This window comes from Artemia franciscana, chromosome 17, assembly GCF_032884065.1.
Source record: "Artemia franciscana chromosome 17, ASM3288406v1, whole genome shotgun sequence".
NCBI lineage: Eukaryota > Metazoa > Arthropoda > Branchiopoda > Anostraca > Artemiidae > Artemia > Artemia franciscana.
The window spans coordinates 9,495,172-9,512,280 of record NC_088879.1 but is presented as its reverse complement, the minus strand read 5'-3'; the positions used below and the strand labels follow the sequence as shown (position 1 = coordinate 9,512,280).

Here is a 17,109-nt window from a genome sequence, read left to right as displayed (position 1 = left end):
CATAGGGAACGTTCGATAAGCAATCACCATCAACAAAGCTCAAGGGCAATCATTAGAATAATGAGGTATAGATCTGAATACGGATTGTTTTTCCCATGGACAATTATATGTTGCATGTTCAAGAGTCGGTAAACCTGACAATCTATTTGTATGCGCAGACAATGGGACAGCGAAGAATGTTGTATATTTGCAAGTTTTACGTAGTTAAAAACATATATATATCTATCTTTATTCACAGGTGGGACACAGGGACACAACTACAATGGCGCGTAAGTAATATGGCGTGTAGCGACTTACGCGCGCGGGGGGCTTCGGGGGGGCGCGAAGCGCCCCCACCAACTAGGTGTTGGGGTGGCGCGAAGCGCCACCCCAACAGCTAGTAAATAAATATTTATATTCGGTAGGCTTTCTATACATGGATCCTTATTGTCACGTGTCTTCTAAACTCAGAAAATTTGAGCCTTTTCTCGATGTCATGACGTCCAAATGGACCTTATATTAGAAGCAGTACCTTTGTAAAAATTTGTTTCTTTTCACTTTTAACTTTTGCCACAACTATATGTTGCATGTTCAAGAGTCGGTAAACCTGACAATCTATTTGTATGCGCAGACAATGGGACAGCGAAGAATGTTGTATATTTGCAAGTTTTACGTAGTTAAAAACATATATATATCTATCTTTATTCACAGGTGGGACACAGGGACACAACTACAATGGCGCGTAAGTAATATGGCGTGTAGCGACTTACGCGCGCGGGGGGCTTCGGGGGGGCGCGAAGCGCCCCCACCAACTAGGTGTTGGGGTGGCGCGAAGCGCCACCCCAACAGCTAGTAAATAAATATTTATATTCGGTAGGCTTTCTATACATGGATCCTTATTGTCACGTGTCTTCTAAACTCAGAAAATTTGAGCCTTTTCTTGATGTCATGACGTCCAAATGGACCTTATATTAGAAGCAGTACCTTTGTAAAAATTTGTTTCTTTTCACTTTTAACTTTTGCCACAACTTGTCTTTTGTCATTATGAAAGATATATTGCCGAGCCTTTGTTTCTTTTAATTGCCCAGATGGTGGGAAAAAATTTTGTTTTGCCTCGTCTTCCTTTTTGTCATTACGAAAGACTTGTCGCCAAACCTTTGTTTCTTTCCATTGTTCAGGTGGTGGGACAAACACTTCTTTTTTTCCGACGATTTATCAAGTCTAGGTTTTTGATTTTCAAAGGTAAGTTCAGCAGTGACGACCACCTTTGTTTCTTTTAATTATTGCGGTGGTGGGACAAAAACTTCCTCTTTTGCATCATCTTGTCATTTGTCAATATGAATGACATATCGCAGAACATATTCATAGGTATGGTAGGCATGATGACCTTATACGATAAATATGTTTATTTATCGTATATTTATTTATTAATTTTAATATGAAATACATTTTTAAATCCTAATTGTGTATGTTCAATAAGGGTAAAAAAAAATTCTTAGTATTTCACTTAACAACGCTGATGACATTTTACTACAATTTAAATGAAATACAATTTATCTTATCTTGTACACTAAAACTTTACTTTACCTGCTTTTCTCAGAGCAAATTTCTTTATAATGTCTTCATATAAAAGATTCGAAGCCATTTTATGTTCTATATGGATTATAGTCAAGCTTGTCCGTCTCGGCCGTCTTGGCTTGGCCGTATTGGCTTGGGCGTCTTGGCTCGACCCTGCTCAGCCGTCTTGTTTCTAAGATAGTATTTAATCAACTTTCATTTGTTAAAAATTTTCATTAGAAGCAACTGATACAGCCATAGTTAAATGCATCTTCAAGGTGATTGTAACATTAGGATAGGCATCTTGTAGACTGTGTTTATACGTAGCGGACAAAACGTTATGCGGTGCTTGACAGTCTTATTGATTTTTTTTTATTTTATTTGATCGGATCAAAAAGTGCCTTAGAGCCGGCGCCTGCTAAGAACTGGTGCTCGGGGCTGGTTACCCCGTAAGAGTATGGCTAGAAACCTCACGTCCAGAGCTTCATTTGCACTTTACCGAAAACCCCAATAATTTTTTTCCGTAAAATTTATGTACAGTTTTTACCTAATATACTTGTTTACAGTTTTAATATTATCGTGTTGCCTGTTTACTTCAAAGCTTTTTCAAAGAGGAAATAAGATCGAATTCTGTAAGTGTATTTGTATCTATGTCTTTCTACAAGACTTTCTATTCCCATTCAACCTGAATATTTGCAGGGGATATTGGAGGCCCTTGAATATCTTCTACGGGAAGGATTTGAGCCACAGAGGACATTTTACATTGCCTTTGGCCACGATGAAGAGGTAGGCTTGTTTATTTTTGTTTTGTTTGAATTATAAATACTAGGCTATTATAGTCATCGAAGCAAGGCCTATATAACGAGCGAAATTTTGCCATTAGTATGTTTTTACTCAGAGGATTTACTTGGACTGATTTTTTAATTAAAATGAAGTTGCCATCAAGCCGTGGCTAATTGGAGAAAAGGCAGATACTGGAGAAACTGCTAATCAAGGCTAACTTCATGGCTAACTTGCCATCAAGCCATGGCTAATTGGAGAAAAGGCAGATACTGGAAAAACTGCTAATCAAGGCTAACTTGATGGCTAACTTGCCATCAAGCCATGGCTAATTGGAGAAAAGGCAGATACTGGAGAAACTGCTAATCAAGGCTAACTTGATGGCTAACTTGCCATCAAGCCATGGCTAATTGGAGAAAAGACAGATACTGAGTGAGAGGCAAAGCTGGCATAAGCCTTTTTCAGAATTGTTTAAAAATGATGTCATTTCGCTTGTTGATAGATAGTCTGTCATCCATCCATCCTAGGGCAGAACTAAGAAAGATACTATGAGAGAAAGGTAGATATGGCTAAGGCGTGTTCTGCAGATGAAAGATGACAGATTACCAAAGATTGTCCTTTTTGGCCAACCGTCTAGGACTAAACGGAATGCAGCTCGTTCGCGGTTGGGTTGGGAGGATGTCATAATTAAAGATTTGAAGGAAATGGGAACTTCCTAGGAGGGTGTAAAGAGGAAGGCCTTGAGTAGATTAGGTTGGAGGAGGAGCGTGCATAGCTGTGTGGCTTGGTGCTGCATTGAAGAAAAATGTGGTTCAATCCCGCTTTCTAGGGCTATAATGAAAGAAAGGTTGAGATGGCTAGGCCACGCTCTGTGGATGAAGGATGACAGGTTGCCAAAGATTGTCCTTTCAGGCCAACAGTCTAGGACTAAGCGGAATGCAGCTCGTCCGCGGTCGGGTTGGGAAGATGTCATAAATAAAGATTTAAGGAAATGGGAACTTCCCGGGAGGGTGTAAAGAGGGTAGCCTTGAGTAGATTAGGTTGGAGGAGGAGCGTGCATAGCTGTGTTGGCCTCAGGCGGCTTGGTGCTGCAGTGACGAAAAATGTGGTTCAATCCTGCTTTCTAGGGCTATAATGAAAGAAAGGTTGAGATGGCTAGGCCACATTCTGTGGATGAAGGATAACAGGTTGCCAAAGATTGTCCTTTTCGGCCAACCGTCTAGGACTAAACGGACTGCAGCTCGTCCGCGGTCGGGTTGGGAGGATGTCATAAATAAAGATTTCAAGGAAATAGGAACTTCCCGGGAGGGTGTAAAGAGGGAGGCCTTGAGTAGATTAGGTTGGAGGAGGAGCATGCATAGCTGTGTCGGCCTCAGGTGGCTTGGTGCTGCAGTGACGAAAAATGTAGTTCAATCCTGCTTTCTAGGGCTATAATGAAAGAAAGGATGAGATGGCTAGGCCACGTTCTGCGGATGGAAGATGACAGATTGCCGAAAATTGTCCTTTTTGGCCAACCGTCTGGGGTTACACGGAAAGCATGTTGTCCTCGTCTTGGTTGGGAGGATGTCATAAAGACAGATTTAAGTGAAATAAGAACTTCCTGGAATGGTGTAAAGAGGGAGGCTTTGAATAGATTGGATGGAAGAGGAGCGTGCTTAGCTGTTTTGGTCTCAGGCGGCTTAGTGCTTCAGTGAGTTGTTAGTAGTAGTATAAGATTAGGAAAAATGAACATTATTCATTCTGAATATTAATTTGTGAAAAATGCTAAATTTCGAAATGTTTGCAAATAGAGCTAGATAATCTTTTCCTTCCCGCTAATAAGTTTCTGAGCCTAGTTTAAAAGATGCACCTAACTAAATTCATTCATTGGTTATACCATTGATAAGCTTCAACTTCATTAATTAACAATATATCTATAGCAACAAAAAATACGAGATTAGGTCTACCCCCCCCCCCCTAGAGAAACGGGGAAAGAGGAATAAAATAAAAATAAATGAACATTAAAAAAGCAAAAAACAGCAAGTGCTAATTACCATCGTAAATCAACTCAGGTCAGGCGACACGGGACTCCTCACACCTGACGAAAAAAAAAGAAAAAGGTTACAATCGCCCGTACAACCAATAAGAATAAAATATATGACACACCCCTTTCAAATATTATATTTGAAACACCACCTGATTTATTAAATAAATTAAATAAAAAAAAACAAGTTATGTTAACTGAAAGTTAGGAGCGACATTAAAACTTAAAACGAACATAAATTACTCCGTATATGAAAGGGGCTGTTACCTCCTTAACGCCTCGTTCTTTACGCTAAAGTTAGACTCTTTCTTTCAGCTCTATTTTTTTAAAAAGTAAAAAACTTTAGCGTGAAGAGCGGGGCGTTAAGGAGGTAACAGCCCCTTTCATATACGGAGTAATTTATGTTCGTTTTAAGTTTTAATGTCGCTCCTTACTTTCAGTTAAAAAAACTTATTTTTTTTATAATTTATTTAATAAATCGGGTGGTGTTTCAAATATAATATTTGAATTTTGTTTGATCCGGTGACTTTGGGAAAACATGAGCGTGGGAGGGGGCCTAGATGCCCTCCAATTTTTTTGGTCACTTAAAAAGGGAACTAGAACTTTTAATTTCCTTTATAATGAGCACGACATTTTAGGACCACTGGGTCGATACGATCACCCCTGGGAAAAAAAAACAAACAAACAAACACGCATCCGTGATCTGTCTTTTGGCAAAAAATGTAAAATTCCACATTTTGTAGATAGGAGCTTGAAACTTCTATTGTAGGGTTCTCTGATACGCTGAATTTCATGGTGTGATTTTCGTTAAGATTCTATGACTTTTAACGGGTTTTCTCCCCTATTTTCTAAAATAAGGCAAATTTTGTCAGGCTCGTAACTTTTGATGGGTAAGTCTAAACTTAATGAGTCTAAGCTTGATGTAACTATTGTTGTAAAAATTCTGTTTTTTAGAGTTTCGGTTACTATTGAGCCGGATCGCTCCTTACTACAGTTCGTTACCACGAACTGTTTGATATTGGATTCTTATGTATTAGATCGAAACTTCCTAAATATTTTTTAAGATTTTGAGCTATTTAATTAACTGAGTTGGAAGATAAAAGCTGGTTGAAACTAAATAAAAGAAACTGAAGAGAAAACTAAATAAAGAAAAGAAACTAAAAACTAAGACTTGAAATTTAAAAAAAAACTAAAAACTTTAGAAAACTAAAAAAAAACTAAATAAAAAACTAAACTGAAACTGAAACTAAATATAAAATAAAAGCTAAGCAAGTTAGGTTTTATATTAGTTGCCCTACTATGGCAAATTGCCCTATTAACTATATATTAATAGGGCAATATATTAATAAGGTAAATTGCCCTATTGCCCTATATTAGTTGCCCTATATAGGCAAATTGGGTTTTATATTAGTTGCCCTACTATGCTAGCGTTGCTCACCTATCTTTAAATTTCTATTTGCTAATGCCTTATGAGCTCTATATGGTTTCCCTTGTTTCTCTATTTAGAAAACCCACTTCTTCTGATAATAACTTGTTTACTATTTTTTTTTTTGCTCTATATTCATGTCAAATTTTTAAGTGATTTAGTTTTATTAAGTTATTATAGAAAAATTTTCACTATTTTGAAAATCACAATAGTTATCAAACAGTAAAGAGTGACCCTATGCCATACCCTGTAGATTCACTTCATATGATAATGTAAGTTGGCCCGTAGCTCTATATACTTACTTACTTACTTTTGGTGGGGACCAGAAAAAGAACTGCCCTGCCCGGCACCATTGGATTTTACAATTACTTCCGACGACTATCTGCCAGTGCTTGTCCCATCTCCGACCATGCCTCCGGAAGCCTCCCCGTGGCTCAAGTTCTTCTTTGAATTTTTGCCAAAGATTTTTCTTCTGTCCTCCCGGCTGTCGTCTTCAGAAGGGTGTTGGCTCAGAAATTTATATGGATCAATTTTGGAAGTTACAAAAGCTTAATTTGAACTACCCTGGCAGTCACAATAGTAATTGTTATAAATATGCCCATTTTAGCAGTACCAGTACCGCTCCAGTTCCACCGCACCAGTACCGCTTAGTTCCAGTACCGCTAGAGCAGCAGTTGGCTACTGCTCTATATACTCTAAATATATAGGAAATTTTATGTGCACAAATTTTTAGGTTATTATGGCACAATTTTAACTATCTTGTCGGTAAGAAATAGTGATCACATAGTAAAGAGTAGGTCTTAGACACACACTGTAGATTCATTCCTTGAGATAACGAGTTTAGCTGCTACTTTTGATGCTTCAAATTTTTAGAAAGTTTTCTTTCTAAAAATTTTCTTTCTAAAAAAATTTCTTTCTAAAAAGCTTTACGGGTTACTATAGTACAGTTTTTACGATCTTCTTTGTCTCAATTGTGATCAGAATGTAAAGAGTAAGGTTTTTGCATATCAAACAGTTCGTGGTGACGAACTAAGGAGCGACCCGGCTCAATAGTAACTGAATCTCAAAAAAATAGAATTTTGATACCAATATATACGTCAAAAGAATTAGATTTTTATGATGATTTTAGATATATGAGTTTCATCAAGTTTAGTCTTACCGATCAAAATTAACGAGCCTGAGAAAGTTTGCCTTACTTTCGAAAAATGGGGGAACACCCCTAAAAGTCATAGAATCATAATAAAAGTCATATCAGAAAACCCTACTGTAGAAGTTTCAAGCTCCTATCTGCAAAAATATGGAATTTTATATTTTTTTGCCAGAAGAAAGATCACGGATACGTGTTTATCTGTTTTTTTTTCAGGGGTGATTGTATCGACCCAGTGGTCCTAGAATGTCACGAGAGGGCTCATTCTAACGGAAATCAAAATGTTCTAGTGGATTTTTTAAGTGACCAAAAAAATTGGAGGGCAACTAGGCCCCCTGCCACGCTCATTTTTTCCCAAAGTCACTGGCTTAAAATTTTGAGATAACCATTTTGTTCAGCATGGTTGAAAAATCTAATGACTATGTCTTTGATGATGACTAACTCCCCCACTGCCCCGGGGAAGGCTACAAGTTATGACCTTTGCCCATTGTTTACTTATAGTATTAGTTATTAGGAAGCATAGTGACGTTTTTGAGGGGTATTTTTCTGGTGGGGGGGCGGGGGAGAGGATTACCTGAGAGGATCTTTAGATGGTGGAATTTTTCATGAAGAAAGAGAATTTCCATTATCTAAAAAAAAAACAATAAAAATTTAAATTAAAAAAAAAAAAACAAATTTTTTCAACTGAAATTAAGGAGCAACATTAAAACTTAAAACGAACAGAAATTATTACGTATATGAGAGGGTTTGTCCCCTCCTGAATAACTCGCTCCTTACCCTAAACTATTTTTGGTAATTTCAAAAGAGCTGTTTATTCTAATTAAACGGCCATTGTGATCTAGGGTCAGTCTTAAAGAATTGGAACAAAATTCGAACTTCAGCTTAAAAAGCGAGGCATTGACGAGGGGGTGGACCCTCTCATCTATATATATAAAAATAAGTTGTCTGTCTGTGTGTCTGTCTGTCAGGTGACGTCATGTTTCTGTGTCGACTGACGTCATGAAGTAGTTGTCGTCATTTTTGCTATGACGGTGACGTCATTAAAGATATTTAAGACATATATGTTCACGTAGAAATCTATTAATGTTTAAGTTTAAAATGACTGATGAACTTACAATGGCAAAAGCCGATGAAGATGCTCAAAGAGTCTATGCCAAAAAACTTGCTGCTGATAGAGAAAGTCAGAAAAGAAAGCGTGCCGAGGAATCAAAAGAACAGCAAGGAAACAGGCAAGATATCAAAACTGAAAATGATAGCGATGATGATTGGGTTTGGGATTTTGACTTGGATAAGGTCATCAATGCCTACCAGATTTTAGTTAAAAAAACAAATGTTCGGCGATATGTATTTCATAGTGAAGCTGAAAAATAAAGAAGAAAAAGAAAACTGAAAAAAGAAAAAATGTAAAAAACTAAAAAATACTAAAAAGAAAAAACACTCAAAGAGAAATTACAGACCGGGACACAAATGACGACCGGGACAGAGGGAATATAAATAACGACCGGGACACTCAAAGAGAAATTACAGACTGGGATACCGGGACACAAATGACGACCGGGACACAGGGAATATAAATGACGACCAGGACACAGGTATTTAAGAATATCGTTCAAAGACAAATTTTTAATTGTAAGAAGACCGTTGAAAGAGAAATTTCTAATTGTAAAATGACTGAAGAACCTACAATGGCAACATCCGAGGAAGCTGCTCAAAACGAATGTATTCAAGCCGAAGTAGCTGAGTTGGTAAAGCGTTATGTTTCAGGTTCTAGGTCCGAGAGGCTCCAGGTTTGAACCTTGGCTTTAGCATTAATACAAAAGAAGAAAAAAACTAAAAAAGGTAAAAACTACAAAAAAACTAAAAAGAAAAAATATATATATATTTATATATATATCTATCTTCTATATATATATAAAAATAAGTTGTCTGTCTGTGGATCTGTCAGGTGACGTCATGTTTCTGTGTCGACTGACGTCAAGTTTTCGACTGACGAAATTACAGACCGGGACATTGGGACACAAATGACGACCGGGACACCGGCACATCTATCTTCTATATATATAAAAATAAGTTGTCTGTCTGTGTGTCTGTCAGGTGACGTCATGTTTCTGTGTCGGCTGACGTCATGAAGTTAGTTGTCGTCATTTTTGCTATGACGGTGACGTCATTAAAGATATTTAAGACATATATGTTCACGTAGAAATCTATTAATGTTTAAGTTTAAAATGACTGATGAACTTACAATGGCAAAAGCCGATGAAGATGCTCAAAGAGTCTATGCCAAAAAACTTGCTGCTGATAGAGAAAGTCAGAAAAGAAAGCGTGCCGAGGAATCAAAAGAACAGCAAGGAAACAGGCTTGAGGCTAAAGAACGCAAAACCGCGCAGTTAGATGAAGATCCACCTGGACAGCGAGAGTCAAAACATATCAAAACTGAAAATGATAGCGATGATGATTGGGTTTGGGATTTTGACTCGGATAAGGTCATCAATGCCTACCAGATTTTAGTTAAAAAAACAAAGGTTCGGCGATATGTATTTCACAGTGAAGCTGAAAAATAAAGAAGAAAAAGAAAACTGAAAAAAGAAAAAATGTAAAAAACTAAAAAATACTAAAAAGAAAAAACACTCAAAGAGAAATTACAGACCGGGACACAAATGACGACCGGGACAGAGGGAATATAAATAACGACCGGGACACTCAAAGAGAAATTACAGACTGGGAAACCGGGACACAAATGACGGCCGGGACACAGGGAATATAAATGACGACCAGGACACAGGTATTTAAGAATATCGTTCAAAGACAAATTTTTAATTGTAAGAAGACCGTTGAAAGAGAAATTTCTAATTGTAAAATGACTGAAGAACCTACAATGGCAACGGTAACACCATCGAAGTAGATAACCAGTGGGTTGTTCCATATTCCCCATTAGTGCGAAACGTCAACCCCAAGTCAAATTCGTGCATTATTTGGCATCATTTTAACAACTTGCTCTCCATCAGCTCCTACAGAGTTATGGGAAAAATATAAGTCAAAAATGTCCGAAGATATACTCCATCGAAAACAGTTAGATACGTCAGATATGACTTTTGATTTTACATCAGAAATTTATAACTACACTTTAGTTATTATAGAAGACTAGCTGTTGGGGTGGCGCTTCGCGCCACCACAACACCTAGTTGGTGGAGGCGCTTCGCGCCCCCCCCCAAGCCCCCCCGCGCGCGTAAGTCGTTACGCGCCATATTAGTTACGCGCCATTGTAGTTGTGTCCCTATGTCCCACCTGTGAATATAGATAGATATATATATATATATATGTTTTTAACTACGTAAAACTTGCGAATATACAACATTCTTTGCTGTCCCATTGTCTGTGCATATAAATAGATTGTCAGGTTTACCGACTCTTGAACATGCAACATATAATGGTCCATGGGAAAACAATCCGTATTCAGATTTATACCTCATGATTCTAATGATTGCCCTTGAGCTTTGTTGATGGTGATTGCTAATCGACGATTTCCCGTGTCGCCGTCGTCATTTATATATCCCCGTGTGCCCCCCGGTGTCCCGGTCGTCATTTATATTCCATGTGTTCCGGTCGTCATTTATGTCCCGGTGTCCCAGTCTGTGAATTCTCTTTGAGGGTCCCGGGCGTCATTGATATTCCTTGTGTCCCGGTGTCCCGGTCGTCATTCGTGTCCCGGTGTCCCAGTCTGTATATACATTCGTTTTTGAATTGGTCTTTTTTTTAGGTTTTAGTTTTCTGCCTTTTTTTTAGTTTTTTTTAGTTATACCTCATGATTCTAATGATTGCCCTTGAGCTTTGTTGATGGTGATTGCTAATCGAACATTCTCTGTGTCCCCATCGTCATTTATATATCCCCCTGTGCCCCCCGGCGTCCCCGTTGTAGTTGTGTCCCTGTGTCCCGGTCGTCATTTATATTCCCTGTGTCCCGGTCGTCATTTGTATTCCGGTGTCCCAGTCTGTATATACATTCGTTTTTTGAAATGGTAAATGATGAAATAAATTTTTGTATTTTTCCCCTTTTTTTCTTTTTAGTTTTTTTTGGTTTTTACATTTTTTTAGTTTTTTTAGTTTTTTTTTCTTTTTAGTTTTTTTTTTATTTTTATTTTTTTAGTTTTGTTTTCCTCCTTTATTTTTCTTTTTGTTTCCTTTTTTTTAGTTTTTTTTATTTTTTAGTTTTTTTAGTTTTTTAGCTTTTTTAGTTTTTTTATTAGTTTTTAGTTTGTTTTTTCTTTTTAGTTTTTTTGTAGTTTTTACCTTTTTTTTAGTTTTTTTTTTACTTATGTCCTGGTCGTCATTTATACTCCCTGTGTCCCGGTCGTCATTTGTGATGGTTTGTTGACGGTGTTTTGTTGATGGTGATTGCTAATTGAACATTCCTTGTGTCCCGGTCGCTCTCTCTTTGAGTGTCCCGGTCGTCATTTATATTCCCTATGTGCCGGTGTCCTGGTCGTCATTTGTGTCCCAAGGTAATTTCGTAATTTCGTCAGTCGAAAACATGACGTCAGCCGACACAGAAACATGACGTCACCTGACACACAGACAGACAGACAACTTATTTTTATATAGATAGATTTGTGCGTACGTATGGCAAACAAACCTCTTCAGGATTTGGGAATGCCTTCACCTAACCGTATCGCTGCTGTTTCGACATGTGTAGAATTGGATCGTGAAAAAAGTTACAGTACGAATGATCTATTGTCGTATGTACAAAATAACATTTCCAAGTTAACGTCGGAACAAAAAGACATTTATGATACGATAGACTCAATTTCAGGACGTATACAACTTACCTGCTGATTTCTGTAATTTAGTGACGTCCAAAAATTAATTGATTGAAAAAGTATTTCCGAATATTCTAAAAAATTATAAAAATAATAAATGGCTAAGTGAAAGAGCGATTCTCGCACCCAAAAATATAGACGTCCACGAAATCAACAATATTGTTTTGACCAAGATTCGAGACCAGGCAGTCCTTTACAAGTCAGTCGACACGGTTTTGGAACCAAATGAAACGGTTAATTATCCATCTGAATTTTTAAATTCCATAGATCCTTCAGGGTTTCCACCACACGTGCTACAACTAAAAATAGGCGTACCAATAATACTTTTAAGAAATATCAACCCACCAAAGCTTTGCAATGGCACACGACTTGCCGTAAAAAAAACAATGGAAAACCTAATAGAGGCCACAATCTTGACAGGGCCTTTTGAGGGTGAGGCTGTTCTTATTCCTCGCATCCCCATGATTCCAACGGATCTGCCTTTTCAATTTAAAAGATTGCAATTCCCAATTCGATTAGCATTTGCAATCACCATTAACAAAGCTCAAGGTCAATCATTAGAAAAATGTGGTATAGATCTTAATATTGATTGTTTTTCCCATGGACAATTGTGCGTTGCATGTTCGAGGGTCGGTAAACCAGACAATCTATTTATATGCAGCGACAATTGGACAGCGAAAAATGTTGTATATTCGCAAGTTTTACGCAGTTAATTTGTATTGTATCTACCTATCTATCTATCTATATAAAAACGAGTTGTGTGTATGCATGTTTGTTTGTTTGTAAAAAGAGCGTTTGCATATGACGTCATTATTAGTGCATACGGCTTTGTATATGCACAGACAATGGGAAAGCCAAGAATGTTGTATATTCGCAATTTTTACGTAGTTTAACTCCTGCAGACGAAATGAATGCTTGCCTGAAAAATTCTAATTTATGGGCACACGTAAAAATATTAAAATTAACTACAAATATGCGTGTCCGATTGCAAAACGATGACTCTGGTCAAACATTTTCAGATCAATTGCTGGCAATTGGAAACGGAAAGCTCCCAGTAGTGGGAAAGCCAAAAATGTTGTATATTCGCAATTTTTACGTAGTTTGAAACACATATATAAATCTATCTATATTCACAGGTGGGACACAGGGACACAACTACAATGGCGCGTAACTAATATGGCGCGTAACGACTTACGCGCGCGGGGGGGCTTGGGGGGGGGAGCGAAGCGCCCCACCAACTAGGTGTTGGGGTGGCGCGAAGCGCCACCCCAACAGCTAGTAGGGAATATAAATGACGACCGGGACACAAGGAATGTTCGATTAGCAATCACCATCAACAAAGCACCGGGACACAAATGACGACCGGGACACAGGGAGTATAAATGACGACCAGGACATAAGTAAAAAAAATTAAAAACTAATAAAAAACTAAAAAAGCTAAAAAGCTAAAAAAAAACTAAAAAAGAAAATAAAATGAAAAAGGAAAAAAATGAAAAATAAAGGAGAAAACAAAACTAAAAAAAGAAAAAAAACTAAAAAAAGGTAAAAAACTAAAACCTAAAAAAAGACCAATTCAAAAACGAATGTATATACAGACCGGGACACAAATGACGACCGGGACACAGGGACACAACTACAACAGGGACGCCGGGGGGCTCAGGGGGATAAAAAAACTAAAAAGAAAAAAAACTAAAAACTAATAAAAAACTAAAAAAGCTAAAAAACTAAAAAAACTAAAAAAGAAAAAAAAAGGAAAAAATGAAAAATAAAGGAGAAAAACAAAACTAAAAAAACTAAAAAAAAGTAAAAACCAAAAAAATAACTAAAAAGAAAAAAAGGGGAAAAATACAAAAATTTATTTCATCATATACCATTTCAAAAACGAATGTATATACAGACCGGGACACCGGGATACAAATGACGACCGGGACATGGGGAATATAAATGACGACCGGGAAACAGGGACACAACTACAACGGGGACGCCGGGGGCACAGGGGGATATATAAATGACGACGGGGACACAGGGAACGTTCGATTAGCAATCACCATCAACAAAGCTCAAGGGCAATCATTAGAGTTATGAGGTATAACTAAAAAAACTAAAAAAAGGTAAAAAACTAAAAAGTAAAAAAAGGTAAAAAACTAAAAACTAAAAAAAAGACCAATTCAAAAACGAATGTATATACAGACCGGGACACCGGGACACAAATGACGACCGGGACACCGGGACACAAGGAATATAAATGACGCCCGGGACACTCAAAGAGAAATCACAGACTGGGACACCGGGACACAAATGACGACCGGGACACAGGGAATATAAATGACGATCGGGACACAGGGACACAACTACAACGGGGACCCCGGGGGGCACAGGGGAATATATAAATGACGACGGCAACACAGGGAATGGTCGATTAGCAATCACCATCAACAAAGCTCAAGGGCAATCATTAGAATCATGAGGTATAGATCTGAATACGGATTGTTTTCCCATGGACCATTATATGTTGCATGTTCAAGAGTCGGTAAACCTGACAATCTATTTATATGCACAGAAAATGGGAAAGCGAAGAATGTTGTATATTCGCAAGTTTTACGTAGTTAAAAATATATATATATATCTATCTATATTCACAGGTGGGACATAGTGACACAACTACAATGGCGCGTAACTAATATGGCGCGTAACGACTTACGCGCGTGGGGGGGCTTGAGGGGGGTGCGAAGCGCCCCCACCAACTAGGTGTTGGGGTGGCGTGAAGTGCCCCCACCAACAAGGTGTTGGTGGGGCCCACCACCTAGCCCCATCAACAGCTAGTACATAATAAAAATGTAAGAATGTAGAACTTAGTTACGTAAGTTAATTTGTAAGTTACGTATATAATTACTAATAAAAACGTTCATAAATAAAATTAAAAGTTCTAGTGGCCTTTTTAAGTAACCAAAAAGTTGGAGGGCAACTAGGTCCTCTTTCCTCCCGTTTTTTCTCCAAATCGTCCGATCAAAACTTTGAGAAAGCCAGTTAGGCAATAAAAAAATAAAATTAATATGCAATTTTGTTTAAATTATTCATTTACGGTGAGCCAAAATCATAACTTTCATTAATTAAAAACGTTCAGAAATTAAATAAAAAAACAAGCTTTTTCAGTTGAAAGTAAGGAGTAACATTAAAACTTAAAACGAACAGAAATCATAACCTATATGAGGGAGTTTGTCCCCTCCTCGATACCTTGCTTTTTACGCTAAATTATTTTTAGTAATTTCGAAAGAGCTATTTATTAAATAAACGGCCTTTGAGATTCAGGGGTCATTCTTAAAGAACTGGAACAAAATGCGAACTTTAGCGCAAAGAGCGATGTATTGACGAGGGGGTGAACATATGAAGAGGTTCTTCCCCTCGTCCATACCTCGCTCTTTACGGTAAAGTTCGCATTTGTAAAATAATGGCCGATAAAAGCAATAATTTATTTGTGCTGATTTCTGGCCAATCTTAGTATTTAATTGTACCTTAAGCAGTTTCATAACTATGATTTTTATGTGATAATAAACCACGTGAAACCACGTGTATGTGTATGTGTTCGGCTTGTGGTTGTTATTAAATATTAAAAAAACACTTTTCCAATTGAAAGTAAGGAATAACATTAAAACTTCAAATGGACATAAATTATTACGTATATCTTTTAAAAATCTTTTCTTCCATTCTTTTCAGTCATTTGACTATGCCTTACAAAAGTAGTTCCGCGAATATAGCTAATTTAAGTTGCGTGGAAGGATCTTTCCATGGAGAAATTTCTCATGGGGGAAGGGAATTTTCCATGGAGGGGAGCTGGATTTCCGAACATTAAAAAAAAAATAATTAGAAATTAAATACAAAAAAAACAACAAATTTTCAACTGAAAGTAAGAATCACCATTAAAACTTAAAAACAAACAGAAAATATCGCGTTTATGAGATGGGTTGCCTCTTCTCAGAAGCTCGCTTTTACGCTAAAGTTCCTTTTTTAAGTTTTAAAAGACGCTATTATTCTAATTAAATAGCCTTTGTGATTTAGGAGTCCTTCTTAAACAACCTAAAACAAATTAATATGCAAACTTTGTTTTAATCATTCATGTACGGTGAGTCAAATTCAAAACCTTTATTAATTCAAAAACGTTCAGCCCCTTTCAGGACAGCCCCTTTAATATACGGAATAAATTAGAAAATTATAGTAGAAAAATAAATAATTCTTATTCCGTATATGAAAGGGGCTGTCCCCTCCTCAACGTCCCGCTCTTTCCGCTAAAGTTTGTTATTATTTTATAGAGTTTTGAGAAAGAATCAAACTTCAGCGTAAAGAGGGTTCAGGAGGGGACAGCCCCTTTCATATACGTTATAATTTCTGTTCGTTTTAAGTTTTAATGTCGTTCCTTAATGTCAAATTTAGCTAATTCGTTTTGCTCATTTGTATTCACGGTTCGACATGACAATACTGACGAAAATATGATTATACTCTAAAAATTCTATTATCTTAGAATTAACAAAAAGAAAAATCTTAAAAATTCGTGGTATTTGGATGTCAATAGCCTAAGATGTGTTCTTTAGGTAAAACAGTTTGCTTTTTAATTCCCTTGCAACTTTAAGCATTTAAAGAATAATATTAGTTGATGTAACGTCTGGTGCAAGGGCGTATCCAGGACTTTCTTTGGGGGAAGGGTCCAAAAAACTTTAAAAAATGCAATAAAATGTTTTTATCTGCCTCAAGGTTACGTTTTTATGAGCGGGAGAAAAATTTCTAGGTGAGAGGGTCAACCCTTGATCCCCCCTTCGATACGGCTTTGTCTGATAGAAAGTCTCTGAGAATTAAAATCTTGAGGTCGCTCCAAAATGGGGAACTGTTGCCAGCTGTAACACAAGGCTGAAGTTATTTTGTATTCTACGGATTGGTATTAGTTTGGAATTTGCCAAGGATTATAAACTTTCAAGCCAACTGATTTTTAAAGTTGGAGGATCAAAATCTGGCGGAAATCTGCTAGGGGGAGGGGGAGGGGATCTGCTAGGGGGGGGGGGAATCCGCTAGGCCGTGGGGAAATCTGCAAAGCGGAAGGGGGGATCCATGTTCTCTGGTCATAAGAATCAGTAAATGGCCCCTGCATAAGGGTACTAGTTGAAAGCAAGATCTTTTGCAAGATATATAGGATCTAATAAGAATTAATTAGTCAGTTAATATTCTCAATTAGTTATTTCATCAATCAATCAATTATCAATTAAGTATTAAACATTATTTACTAAGTATTAATTAACTAATTAATTTCTTAATTAATCTATCAAATAACCAATAAATAATTATCAATATTCACTTAATCAATTGTTTTTTCAATATTGAGTAACAAATGGTTTTA

At 37.1% G+C, this 17,109-nt stretch overlaps 1 protein-coding gene across 1 annotated transcript in view; it reads left to right on the top strand.

Moving 5' to 3' along the window:
- LOC136037809 (N-fatty-acyl-amino acid synthase/hydrolase PM20D1-like) overlaps positions 1-17,109 on the top strand; it is a 53,022-nt gene that overhangs the window by 16,727 nt on the left and 19,186 nt on the right. The window contains exon 4 of the mRNA XM_065720642.1: positions 2,236-2,322. Coding sequence (XP_065576714.1) covers positions 2,236-2,322 — 87 coding nt within the window. The remainder of the gene's footprint in view (positions 1-2,235; positions 2,323-17,109) is intronic.